This window comes from Microtus oregoni, unplaced genomic scaffold (assembly GCF_018167655.1).
Source record: "Microtus oregoni isolate MIOR12 unplaced genomic scaffold, Mior012 000001F_ref0000356, whole genome shotgun sequence".
Taxonomy (NCBI): Eukaryota; Metazoa; Chordata; class Mammalia; order Rodentia; family Cricetidae; genus Microtus; species Microtus oregoni.
The window spans coordinates 36,967,834-36,980,263 of record NW_024543060.1 but is presented as its reverse complement, the minus strand read 5'-3'; the positions used below and the strand labels follow the sequence as shown (position 1 = coordinate 36,980,263).

The window sequence follows — 12,430 nt, the reverse complement described above, 5'->3', positions numbered from 1 at the left end:
AAGAGGGAACCTCAACCAAGAAAATGCCCCTACCAGATTTGCCTTTGATTAAAACTTTAGTGCATTATCTTGATTGCTATTTGATGTGGGTGCCCCTACCACACAGGCGAGTGATGCCACCCCTGGGTAGGGTTGTCCAGGATGGTATAAATAACCATAGTGAGCACGCCGTGAGGAGCAAGCCAGTAAGCATCATTTCCTTGTGACCTCTGCCCCAGTGTCTGCTTCAGGGTTCCTGCCCTCTTTGCTCCTGCCCTGACTTCCCCTAGAGATTGGCTCTGATATAAACTGAGAGGTAAAATAAACCACTTCCTCCCCAAGCTGCTTTTGGACAGAGGTCTTTATCGCAGCAGTGTAAAAGTAACTTAAGGCATTGAGTAAACAGGGCCAGTGACACAGTCAGAAGCTGACCTTGAACCAGGGCTTTCAGATTCCCTGTTTGTATCAACATCTCAGTTATCTTTCTGAACCCCTTAAAGGAGTCAAAGACACCAACATTTTGTTTTGTTTTGTTTCTCAGTGAGGATGCAAGACTTAGTTGTTTTGCCAAATTCACTGGGTGGTTGTGCCTCTGATTGTACCACACAGGCAAAAGCTGGGCAGCTTGGCACTGTGTGCAAAAGCTTTCAGCTAGATGAGCCTTTGCCTCTGGGGCACTGGTGACACATTTCAGGATGAACAAATACTATCATATACTGAGTTTACTAAGTGGAAAAGAGTTCATGGAATTATTTGATTGACCATTTTCAGCTACATGGCAACAAGTTTAGTTTCACATGTACATACACACATGCACACCGTCCTGTATACACGCATACACATATACATACATGTATATATACTCTACTCTTACATACACACATGCTCTTATGTATACCTCTACTCATAGACTCACTTCCACCCTTTTATAGATATAATTCTCACACATACACTTCACACACTATATATACATACACATGCACACGAATGCAAAGTGGGATGTCATAGCTAAGACGCTTATTCAAAACTGTCTTGTAATTTCTCAAAACCACCAGGTAACAAATGCCACCAAAGCACAAGCGACCAAGGTCATGCAAACGAGCCTGTGCATTACTCCTTCCAAGCTGCCGTGTTGGAGAAAATAAAAAGGGTGTTTGGGCCTGAAGTGCCATTCGCTGTCCCAACCGTGAACACTGGCGTTCCAATGCATATGATGCCTGGCCGAGGGACACTTTAGACACATTACCTCTTCATAGTTGTCTGTGTCTCAGGATTCACCTTAATCAATCCATCAAGGTCTTGTTTCCTTTGGAAAAGGAAATGAGTTCTAATGAATGCCATTAAAATAAAACAGTAATCAAATGAATAATAGCTCAGATATTAAGAAGCGATAAATGTAAAGTTCTCTGCACCAGTGTGGACATTTAAAGTTCTAAATGAAAATGGCAGTTGTCTCACACCCCACGATGAAGGCAGGGTGTGCATTTGCTAACAACATGCATACACAGGTGCTGTCTGTTCTGTTCTGCTCTCAGAACACGGGGTCACACGCCACTTCGGTCTGAACAAAGTCAGCCTTGTCTGAAGATCCGTCTAGTTAGATCATGTCTAACAAGCCACGGTGAAACAAGGTAAGTTAGATGAAGTTAGTCACTGGAACCAGACTGAAGACAAATTACTAACTGATACAGTCTTTTTTTGGTTTGTTTCTTTAATAATAATAAAATAATGATAGCAACATAATGATTTAACAAAATTGAAAATATTAAGAAAGCATGCCCTCATATAAACCCATATAGTACCCATGTTGAAACCTTTTGTCTCAAAGTAAGTTATTTTAAGAAACAGAGAGCAAGATTTAGAAATATAAAATGTCATTACATAGTAGCAAACATAATGACCCACTTCTTACTGGATCTACATGCTGGCCCATCAAAAATCAAGAGGAGCATAAACTATGCTCCAAGTGGACAGTGGGGGATGGTAGAAATGGGGAGTGGGTACCAAAGGCATCATAGCTCTGGGCAGGTGATGCAGCAGTGAGTCCTTCCTCCCATTTAGGTACCGGCCCAGCCTCACCCTGGGCTGCAGCTGAAACCACCAGAAGAGGTGACTGTAGGAGTCTTAATCAGGCTGGCTTGTGGTATGGGGGGTCCTTCTGTGTATGTGTTGCTTTTATTAGTTAATAAATAAGGAAGCTTCCTTGGCCCGTGATAGGGTAGAGTAGAGCTAGCCTAAGGAGAGGTGGGGGTAACTAAACTGAATGCTGGGAGAAAGAAGGCAGAGTCAGGAGAAGCCACATAGCCCTGCCAGGACAGAACCTCGCCAGAAAACCACAGCCACATGGCAATAAACAGATTAATAGAAATGGGTTAAATTAAGATGTAAGAGCAAGCCAATAAGAAGCTAGGGCTAACGGGCCACGCAGTTTGATTTAATTACTACAGTTTCTGTGTGGTTATTTTGGGGTTGAGCAGCCAGGAATGAACAAACGGTTGTCTGTGTCATTCTGGAAATGTACACTGGAAACTATGTGAAGGCTGCATTCTTTAGATAAAGAATTCTACTCTCTCATCAACCCTTAAAAAGAAATCAATGCCCCAAATCAAAAAGAAAAGTAATTCAGTATTAAATATTGAGACAATTATTTTAAAATAAATGTATTCGTGGAATACAAGGATGAATGACCACCTCTCCCATCCTTCTTGACTAATTCCATACTTTAAATTATCGTCATGAAGCTAAAATGTCAAATCATTTGCATTTGGATTATCAGGTAGAAATCAGAATTGGAGACATTAGTGAGACTTACCCAGAGGTGTTCTCATGTCCTCTGGACTTGGTCTTCATAACATTATCAAGCTCTCTATCTCTTATGAAAAGAATGTTTGGATTAGTTTCATGGCATTTCCATAGAATTAGATATAAATCACCCTTTCTATATCTTTAGTGATTAATTCAAGCTTTTGCAGAAAATCATTATCCTAATATCAAATATGTTTTAGTATAAAATTTATCAAGTAACACAGTTAAATAAATCTCCAAGATTTCATCATGCTATATATAAATGTAAATTTTGATGCAATAACAATGCACTCTTCAAAGTGAATAACAGGGCTGCAGAAGGAGGACATAAAAGACATGAGACATATTCAAAGCTGTGATTCCCTGCACACCGCTGAGAAGGTCGCCAGGTAAGCCAAGGGGAGCCTGAGACTCAGAGACAACCAGGCAGTTCTCACCTTCTGCTGCTTTTGTCTGCTGTGACACTCATTTTGGGAACTGGTCTGAGGCCTTGGCTTTATGGGGGAGAAAAAGTCATCAGAACTTATGTCAACAACAAGGAAACTGTCTTTCACACAGGAGCACTGACACACATACGGCCTCACGCAGACTATGGCCGAGTGCACAGGGTCAAGCCAGATGGAGCCCGGAAGTGGTCAACTTTCTCCCATCTCTATCCAAGAAACTTTCCCTAGCTGACAACATAAGAAAGGTTCTCTCCAATCGAGTATGTAAACCTCACTTAAGAAGGCTCCTTGCCTAGCAGTAGATGGCCAATGCAAAATGAACTCAATGGTGTTTTCGAATTTGCTTGTTTTATATTTGACTTTTTTTTTTTTTTTTGCTACAAGCCTCAATATCGTACAGCCAAAAGGTATCCGGTAAAGGCTGAACCAAAGTGCAAGGCTCTCTTTGTGACCAAGTGGCTGTCCTTCCCTGTAGATTTTTCACCGCAGCTACCTCTCTTTCTGTTACATATTTGAAAACAGTTTCCCACTACCAGGCCATGTTTCTCTCTCCTAGGCAAGCTCAGAGATCTGCCTTCCTGCCATTATCTTTATCAGAAGGTATTGGTCAGTACTTAGGGTCCAGGCGTAGAACATATCTGAAATATTCACAGATCTCCAAGGACGCAGAATCTCTACCTGCCCAGAGCTGCTGCTCTGGTTTAACCCCACACCACCCACGGTCAGAACAGTTGATAACAGCATAGCCTGGAGCTGACAATTTAGAGGCCTGGGTTTCTTTTTCACTTAGAGCAAAATTCCAGACCCAGGCCCATAGGAACTGCAGCTTCTGGTGTAAGTGCTATCTGATCAAGAGCCTTCCTCTTCTCCGTGACTGTTGACATAGGCTGCCTGGTTACCTGGAAACCTCTATGCTTGCTAGGAACAAAGTAGTGGCACGCTGATTTCGATTTAATTTAAAATTAGATTTATTCATAATTTTACTGAAAATAAACCTCTTAGCCCTTTACTAATCACCTAATAATGTAGCACACTAACCTTCCCTCAAAGAATCCCCTGAGGATTTACTTCCTTTCACTGGACAGGTACTGGCCACTCCTATGGATCTGTGTGTGTATGCGAAAACTCTTATCTGATTTTCTATGGGGCAAAAGAATTCTGGTTCTGGAACCTGCTAGGGCTGGGGAATTGCTGGTTTTAAGGGTATACGAGACTGAAAACATTTGTAATGGGGAGGACAAGGAAGAACCATGTAGAAATAAGACCAGTGTAGGACAAGGGAGAACAAGAAAGAAAAATGAGAAATGAAAGACTGGAGAGAGAAGAATAGAGAAACATACACAGACGATTCCTGTTGTGAGTAGATTTCTTACCCCTAGGGTCTTTGCCCTCGGATTTCTAGCTCCCCTTTAGCTATTCGTCATGTCCTTAATTGAACCCTGAAAGGGAGTTTTAAAGGCAAGAACTTTTAAGGCTTTCTAAAAGTTTTGATTTTTACTAGTCTTTTGTATGTTATGATTTTTGATTTCGTGTTTTTATATGTGTGTGTGTGTGTGTGTGTGTGTGTGTGTGTTTGTGGTTTCCTGTGCTTTTCATTGTTGGGTTTTTTTTCTGGTTCATTGTTTTTTATTTGCATGTTTTGTTTTGTTTTTCTAAAGAATTAGGAAGGAAGGAAGGAAGGAAGGAAGGAAGGAAGGAAGGAAGGAAAAAGCTGTTAAATTTAATAAGGAGGTGGAGAGAATCTGGGGGCAAATGGGGGAGAGGAAACTGTGATCAGAAAGAATATATTATATGAATTTTCAATTAAGAAAACTTACATCAAATTGTCCGCAATATTTGCAAGATTCTCTGAAAACCATTGTGCTGGTTAGTTTTATGTCAACTTGACACAATCTAAAGTCACCTGAGAGGAGGGAACCTCAATGGGAAAAATGCCTCCACAAGATGGGATTATATACAAGCCTATAGAGAATTTTCTTAGTGATTGATGGGGGAGGGTCCTATCCATGGTGGGTGGTGCCATCCCTGGGTTGGAGGTCCTACTTTCTGCAAGAAAGCAGGCTGAGCAAGTCATGGGGAGCAAGCAGGCAAGCAGCACCCCTCCATGGACTCTGCATCAGTTCCTGCTTCAAGGTTCCTGCCCTGCTTGAGTTCCTGCTTTGCCTTCCTTTGCTGATGAATGGTCCTGTGGAAATGTAAACTAAATGAATCCTTTCCTCCCCAAACTACTAGGGCCTTGCTGTTTCATCTCATCAATAATAACCCTAACTGTGTAAATGAGAATGTGCCTGAATGTGGTGTCTGATGTTTCTAGAAACAACTGACCAGAAAGGCCTTTGCTTTAATTACCCTTGGCTTACCTTTGAGGGTTCACACATGTGGTGTGTGCATGTGCATGCCATGTATGCATGTGGACATATGTGTACATAGTATGGTTATGTGCTGTGAGTCCCAGAGGTCAGCATTAAGTTTCCTACTCTATTACTGTCTCTCTTACATCTCTCATTGAAGCTGGAGCTCACAGACTCAGTTACGCTGGTTACTCAGCAAGGTCCAGGCATCCCCCTGTTTCCTACTCCTTAAGTCCTAGGGTTACTGATGCTCCCCATTTACCAGTGCTGGGGAACTGAGCTAATGTCCATGTGTTTGCACGGCAGGTGTTTTACTGACTGAGCCATCTATCTCCCTACCCCATTTTTTAGCTTCCTATCTTAATTGATTTTCACAGTGGCACTTGATTTAAACCAGTCTTCTTCATGGTTCTCATTTTGCACCTTTTCCTTTACATTTCTTGATTCACATTAAAAATTGACAAGTGTTTTTATTTTTAAGAAAATACAGAATGAGAGATTTGGTAGAGAACTTGCAAGGCCTGATGGAGGAAGGTCATTGGCTAATAAAGGAACTGCCCTGGCCCATTTTATTGGTTAGAGGATAGGTGGGAGGAGTAAACAGAACAGAACGCTGGGAGGAAGAGGAAGTGAGGTCAGAGACTCCACAGCTCTCTCGGGAGCAGACGCCTCAGAGAGAGACGCCATGCCCCGCTCCCGGGATGAAGCTCCGACCCAGGATGGACTAGGCTAGAATCTCCCTGGTAAGCGCACCTTGGGGTGCTACACACAGATGATTAGAAATGGGCTAAATTAATATGTGAGAATTAGCCTAGAAGAGAATGGGCCAAGCAGTGATTAAATGAATACAGTTTCCGTGTAATTATTTCGGGCATAAGCTAGCCGAGCAGGCGGCTGGGGTGCCAGGGACGCAGCCCCCCCCGCCACTCTTATTACTTCATATGGCGCCCCAACGTGATGGACTAAACCCACTTAAAAAAACTGAGAAGACTTAAAAATAAGGGAGAAAGAGTTTAACACAGATTTTTGCTGTTTGTTGGTGGCGTGCTGTAGAGAGATTTCCTGATTCGGCAACAGTAGCAGAAAAAACACTGTGTCATTTTAAAGCGCAGCTTCCTGGGACTGTGCTGCCATTGCAATCTCTGTCTGGCTCCTGCGGGAGACAGAGCTTTTGAATAGAGCATTTGGAATAAAGTGCTACAATTAGTTTGATGGCAACTAGACTCGCTGTGTTCTTGGGTCTGCTCGCTTGCCAGAGGCAAACAAGCGCCTCATCTAAGAGAGGCTTCCTGACTCAGCTTTAGCTATAAAGCCTGCAGCTCATTAAGAGGTCCTGCCACGAAACACTTAAACGGTGTTGACGAAAAGCTGAACGCATGCTTTTCGGTTTTCAGTTGTAGCAGGAAAAAAGCTGCGCAGTTTAAAAATGCTGCCTTTCTGGGCTGTCCTGCCAGGACAAACTCTGACTCTTTTACGCAGGCGGTTTGTGCGGTTTGCAAGCAAAGGCTGCTGAAGCTCGCTTGCTGGCTACAGCCAGTACCTCAGTCATGAGGCTGGAAACCTAAGGAATGGGCTGGATCCAGCTGGCAAAGCCACGCCTTTAATCCTACTGAGATTGCTTGGTAAATTAAAGACTTGTGTGGTCAGAAAAAGAGAGATATACAGTAAAGAGAGATTCAAAGACAGAGAAAATTTCTGAATGGTTTAAAGTGTGTTAAAAATATATGCAGACTAAAAGTTGAAGTTCTTAAAGTAAAAAACAAAAAAAAGGAAGAGAGTTGTTGTGTGTGGTAGCACATGCCTTTAATCCCAGTGCCTAGAAGGCAGAGACTAACAGATCTCTGTGAGTTCAAGGTGTAGTAGCAAACACCTTTAATCCTGAATGCCTGGGAGGCAGAGACAGGCGGATCTCTGAGAGTTCAAAGACAGCCTGGTCTACAGAGTTACTTCAGGTCAAAGATACAGAGAACCTGTCTCAAAAAGCAAAGAGTTAAAAGTAAAAATAAACAAAATAGAGGTTAAAACAAAGCTGCACAAAGATGGAAAATACACAGAGAATCTTGATACTGTATGCTATTATGCTCTCTTTAAATTATTTAAATGCTGAGGAAGGAGCAACAGATGCTAAAAGATATTTATTTATAAATGCTGCTGAACTAATCCAACATAGATATTTTGAAAATGCCTTGAATTTGAAATTTGGATCTAAGGACATGATGCTTTGGAAAGGAGTTTCTTATTTTGTTTTCACAGAGGATGAGACCCTGTTCATTTCTTCTATTCCGATTTGGTATGATGGACCACGCCCTCCTGAAGGGTTGTTGTGAACATCTCCAGAAAATTGCTTCGGTCAACTGCCAACTGAGAAGAAACTAGCACACAGGTTATACCATGAAAGACCTAATTAACGACGCCCCCATTCAGCAGGAAGCAGTTTGGAGAGAAATAACTGCGCCCATGTTCCCAAAAAATGTTTATAAATGTTCTTTTACATTTAAAGGGGAATATGATATAGATATGAATAATTTGCATTAGTATAGATTTTGCTTTATTGATAGAGATTTAAGGTCAATTTTGTTATATGTATAAGTGTTTCTGATTTTGATTAAGGTATTGTGATTGTGTAGTTCATTTAAATATGTACTATATAATTAAGAAATATAGGTTGTTAATGGATAATCATCGATAATAGTAAAGCTTGTAGTCATGTTAGTTAGATTTTCTAGATATATAGAGATATATTTTAGATAGATATTCTTCATGTCTTTCAAAGATTACAGAATAGGACATTTAATGTTTTAATAACTGAGGACTTTTCATGACAATGAGACACTCTGCTCCTGGCAGCACCAATCTACTTCAAGAGGAAGATGGGCATCAAAGAGGCACCTGATGGAGTTTGATAGCCATTTGGGCAAGAAACTGCTCTTGCCTGGACTACTGCATAAACTGGACACAGAGAACCCGCAGAGAGAGGACTACTAAACTTGCCTAAGGTGAGATGATCTTTCGGGGTTCCTGATTCATGAAAGAGTCTGTGAGACATCCTGTAGGACACAACAGATAGTGACTGAACTGACTTTGAATTTTCCTGCTTTATGGAAATGTCTTCTGGATACCATGGGCCTGAAGGCTGAAGATGGATGCCCCAACGGTACAGAGGAACTTTGGGTGACTGTCCAGGCAGCGAGATGTCTCTGTCATTTCTAGAGTTTGAAGTTTCTTAGTTCTTGTTTACTTAGGTAATATTTTATCTTTCTGGAGTCTTTGATGGAGTTAAGAATAGTTAGTTATAGTTATAGTTTTCCTTAGTTATGATAAAGATTATTGTAACTTTTACTTGATAACTGTTTTGTTATATGTAATTTTGCTATGTTAAAGTTAAAGCCTTTTTTTTGTTTAAACCGAAAAAGGGGAAATGATGGAGGAAGGTCATTGGCTAATAAAGGAACTGCCCTGGCCCATTTTATTGGTTAGAGGATAGGTGGGAGGAGTAAACAGAACAGAACGCTGGGAGGAAGAGGAAGTGAGGTCAGAGACTCCACAGCTCTCTCGGGAGCAGACGCCTCAGAGAGAGACGCCATGCCCCGCTCCCGGGATGAAGCTCCGACCCAGGATGGACTAGGCTAGAATCTCCCTGGTAAGCGCACCTTGGGGTGCTACACACAGATGATTAGAAATGGGCTAAATTAATATGTGAGAATTAGCCTAGAAGAGAATGGGCCAAGCAGTGATTAAATGAATACAGTTTCCGTGTAATTATTTCGGGCATAAGCTAGCCGAGCAGGCGGCTGGGGTGCCAGGGACGCAGCCCCCCGCCACTCTTATTATTTCAAAGGCCACCTTTTAGAGATGGCAGGGATTGCATTCCTTTAACCCACTATTTCTGACAAATCTAAAGAGTTCATCTGTAGCAGACAGTATAGTGTAACACGTCCAGGCTGACAAGGTTTAAAAGGCTAACCGAAGGAAAGACACATGCCAATGAATGTGTTTTACCTACCCTTTCTCTTTGTCCGTCCTTTGATGGATTTTCTTAAGACTTCCAAAGGCTGGATTGCTTTAGAACATTGGAGTTGGGGAAAGAAAGTGTGTGAGAAACTCAATTGCATGCTCAGCATCTTTTAGGACAGCTGAAGATTACTCACAGCAGGAATGAGATGCAACAAGGCCTAACGCACTGGAGAGTCTTAGAAATGCCTAATTCAAGCAGCATAAAATGTCCGAGAGACACCTCAATATCGAGATATCAACTCATACTCATTATCATACACCATATCATTACTCAGTACAACTTAATCAGTTTGAAAGCAAACCTTTCCCCCCAACCTCAGCCTTTCCTTTGGGGAAGATAGATTAGAGGGAGGCTAAATTTTATATATGCTTTGATATTTTAATCTATTTAAGCACAAAAATTCTTTCATGCTAGGTAAAAAAATCAATAATTGATCAACACTTTAAATGGAAATATTTTGAGGACTTGGAGAAGTTATTCCCCATAAAAGTTTCCAGGATGTCCTGAAAGGGTCAACATCACGACTTTAGTACCTTATGCAAAATTATCACATAGAATGAAACTTTCGTACACAAAAATCTAATCATTATAAGAGGCTACTGTCTGTCCATTACTATAATCCCAGCGCCTGAAATGCTGAGGCAGGATTCTGTGTTTGAGGCTGACTGAGGATACACGACAAGACCTTCTCTTAGAACAATTAAGAACTGAAAGCTAAACAATCCCCTGATACTCACAACCAAGTGCTGCACATTGACATTTAACATTTTCATCTCTGATTGATTTCATTGTGACAAAATTATTGGCACATTAAGTCACCTTTAATGCACCAGCACGCCACTGTGACTATTACTAAAAGTGCTGCCCATCACAGAGACTTTGCTGTGTGTTCCGGATGAGAAAGCTGATAGGGCGTCTGGCAGGACTGACTTAGAAGACTAGTGTATCACTCCTTGCACACACTGGCACAGATAAATAGTTTGGAACAATAAATGTGACAACAGAAATAACTGTCATCTTATAAAAGCACGTTTAAAGTCTAACCAAACGCAAAGTAAGTGGCCAGTCTGGCGAGAAGTGTGAGAAATCTCAGAAATCCTTAACCTTTGCCACTCCTGACAGCTCAGAAAATGTTACTTAATTGGACTGTCAGAAATTGTATTTCTTTCGATGTGAAAAATGATATCAGTAATGAAAAGCCAAATTTCTAGTTTGTCACTGTCAGTTTAAAATTGCAAATGCATCTTTCAAAGACTAGTAGTTCAGTTTTTAATCACCAATTAACCTGCTTCAAAATTTTTCAGTGTCTTTCAACATCAAGATATTTACAAATACTTATGAAAAAATTAAACATGAGAAGTGTGACCAAGATCCCATCTAAGAAGTGCCTTCTACATTTTAAGAACTTCAGTTTTGAGTAGCTCCATTCCCAGAACCAAAGTGCCTTGTGGTCAATATACTCAGTCCATAAGATGCCTATAGTAACCAGTTGGGTTTCTTTTATTTTTAATATGAAAGGTTGTGTAGAGATCACCTAAGCCACACTCTTCTCCTTACGAGATGAGGAAATTACGGCACCTGACCAGGTCACCGAGATTCACAATGGTGGCAGAGCCTCTACTGTGGCACCCAGCCTTCTCTGACCTTACCCAGAGTCTGTGCCGCCAGACCCCCTGACCCTGGCAGGAGAACACAAGGCAATCAGAGGGTCACCCAAAGTGGCCTGCCTTGACAGACTCTTACCCTTTGGCATCTCCGTCCATCTGGGTGTTCATATAGATGAGACTTTCAAGACTCTGGGCTCTGGAAACAAAAAGAATTGCAATAAAAACTGCATGTTGAACTGAAATTGTGTGGTATCTTGAAAGGTCAGATATAATAAACATTTTCTATGAATTGCTCATTTACTCTCATTGAATGGAAGAGCAGAGATCCTTCCGGGCAATTATGTCTGAACTAAATGTACAATGCTGGGAGAGCTAGCCCATCTGCTGGTGTGTTTGTCTGCCAGAGGATGCAGCTCCCTTCCCACCACCTCCACTATCTGAAGGAGGAAGGCAAACAGGCTGAGACACAGGACTTCTGGAGTGAACAGACACACTTACCTTTTGTCTATCTGCTGTGCCTTCAGGTTTGCTCTGAAGAGGCCGTCAAGACCTTGATTTCTTTAAATATATTGATTAAAAATTTCATCAGTAATAATGACAGATGTTTAACTCTAAAAAGCTTATACCAGTTGACATGTAAAATAGAAGCTGGCTGGGAAAGATGAGCTATGATCCTGGAAATTGCTTTATTCCACACAGGTGTTTCCCCAAACTCCCAATTTAAATTACAATAAGCTTCTAAGGACATGGACCCAAAGAGATAAACTAGGGATATGTAGACCATGATAGGTCTGTAGAAATGCTGTTTGGGTCCATGAAGTGTTTCCTTTTTAGTTTATCTTTCATTCTTTTCTAAACAACAAAAAAGCATGTGTATGAAAGTTTTGCCAGTCTGTCTGTCCACGGTGTGCAATCCTTGGTTCCTGCAGAGGTCAGAAGAGGGTATCAGATCCCCCTGGAACTAGAGCGGAGAGCTGTGAGCCACTATGTGGGTGCTGGAAAACAAACCAGGTCCTTTGAAAGAACATAGAGTACTCTTAACCTCTGAGCCGTTCTCCAGCCCCTGTTTTCTTTCTCTCTTTTTCTTTCTTTTTCTTCCTTCCTTCCTTCCTTTCTTTCTTTTGAAAGAAATATGATTACATTATTCTCCCTTTCCTCTCTGCCACCCCTCCTATGTACACTGCTCTCTCAGATTCCTGGCCTCTGGCATCTTTTCCTTAATTGTTG

The 12,430-nt window shown here is 41.4% G+C and overlaps 1 protein-coding gene across 1 annotated transcript in view; it reads right to left on the bottom strand.

Annotated features, from left to right (window-relative positions):
* The window catches only part of Scel (sciellin), an 81,318-nt gene that overhangs the window by 30,485 nt on the left and 38,403 nt on the right, over positions 1–12,430 (bottom strand). The window contains exons 12-16 of the mRNA XM_041675598.1: positions 11,702–11,761; positions 11,340–11,399; positions 9,585–9,641; positions 2,792–2,851; positions 1,226–1,285 (exon numbers count right to left, since the gene is read on the bottom strand). Coding sequence (XP_041531532.1) covers positions 1,226–1,285; positions 2,792–2,851; positions 9,585–9,641; positions 11,340–11,399; positions 11,702–11,761 — 297 coding nt within the window. The remainder of the gene's footprint in view (positions 1–1,225; positions 1,286–2,791; positions 2,852–9,584; positions 9,642–11,339; positions 11,400–11,701; positions 11,762–12,430) is intronic.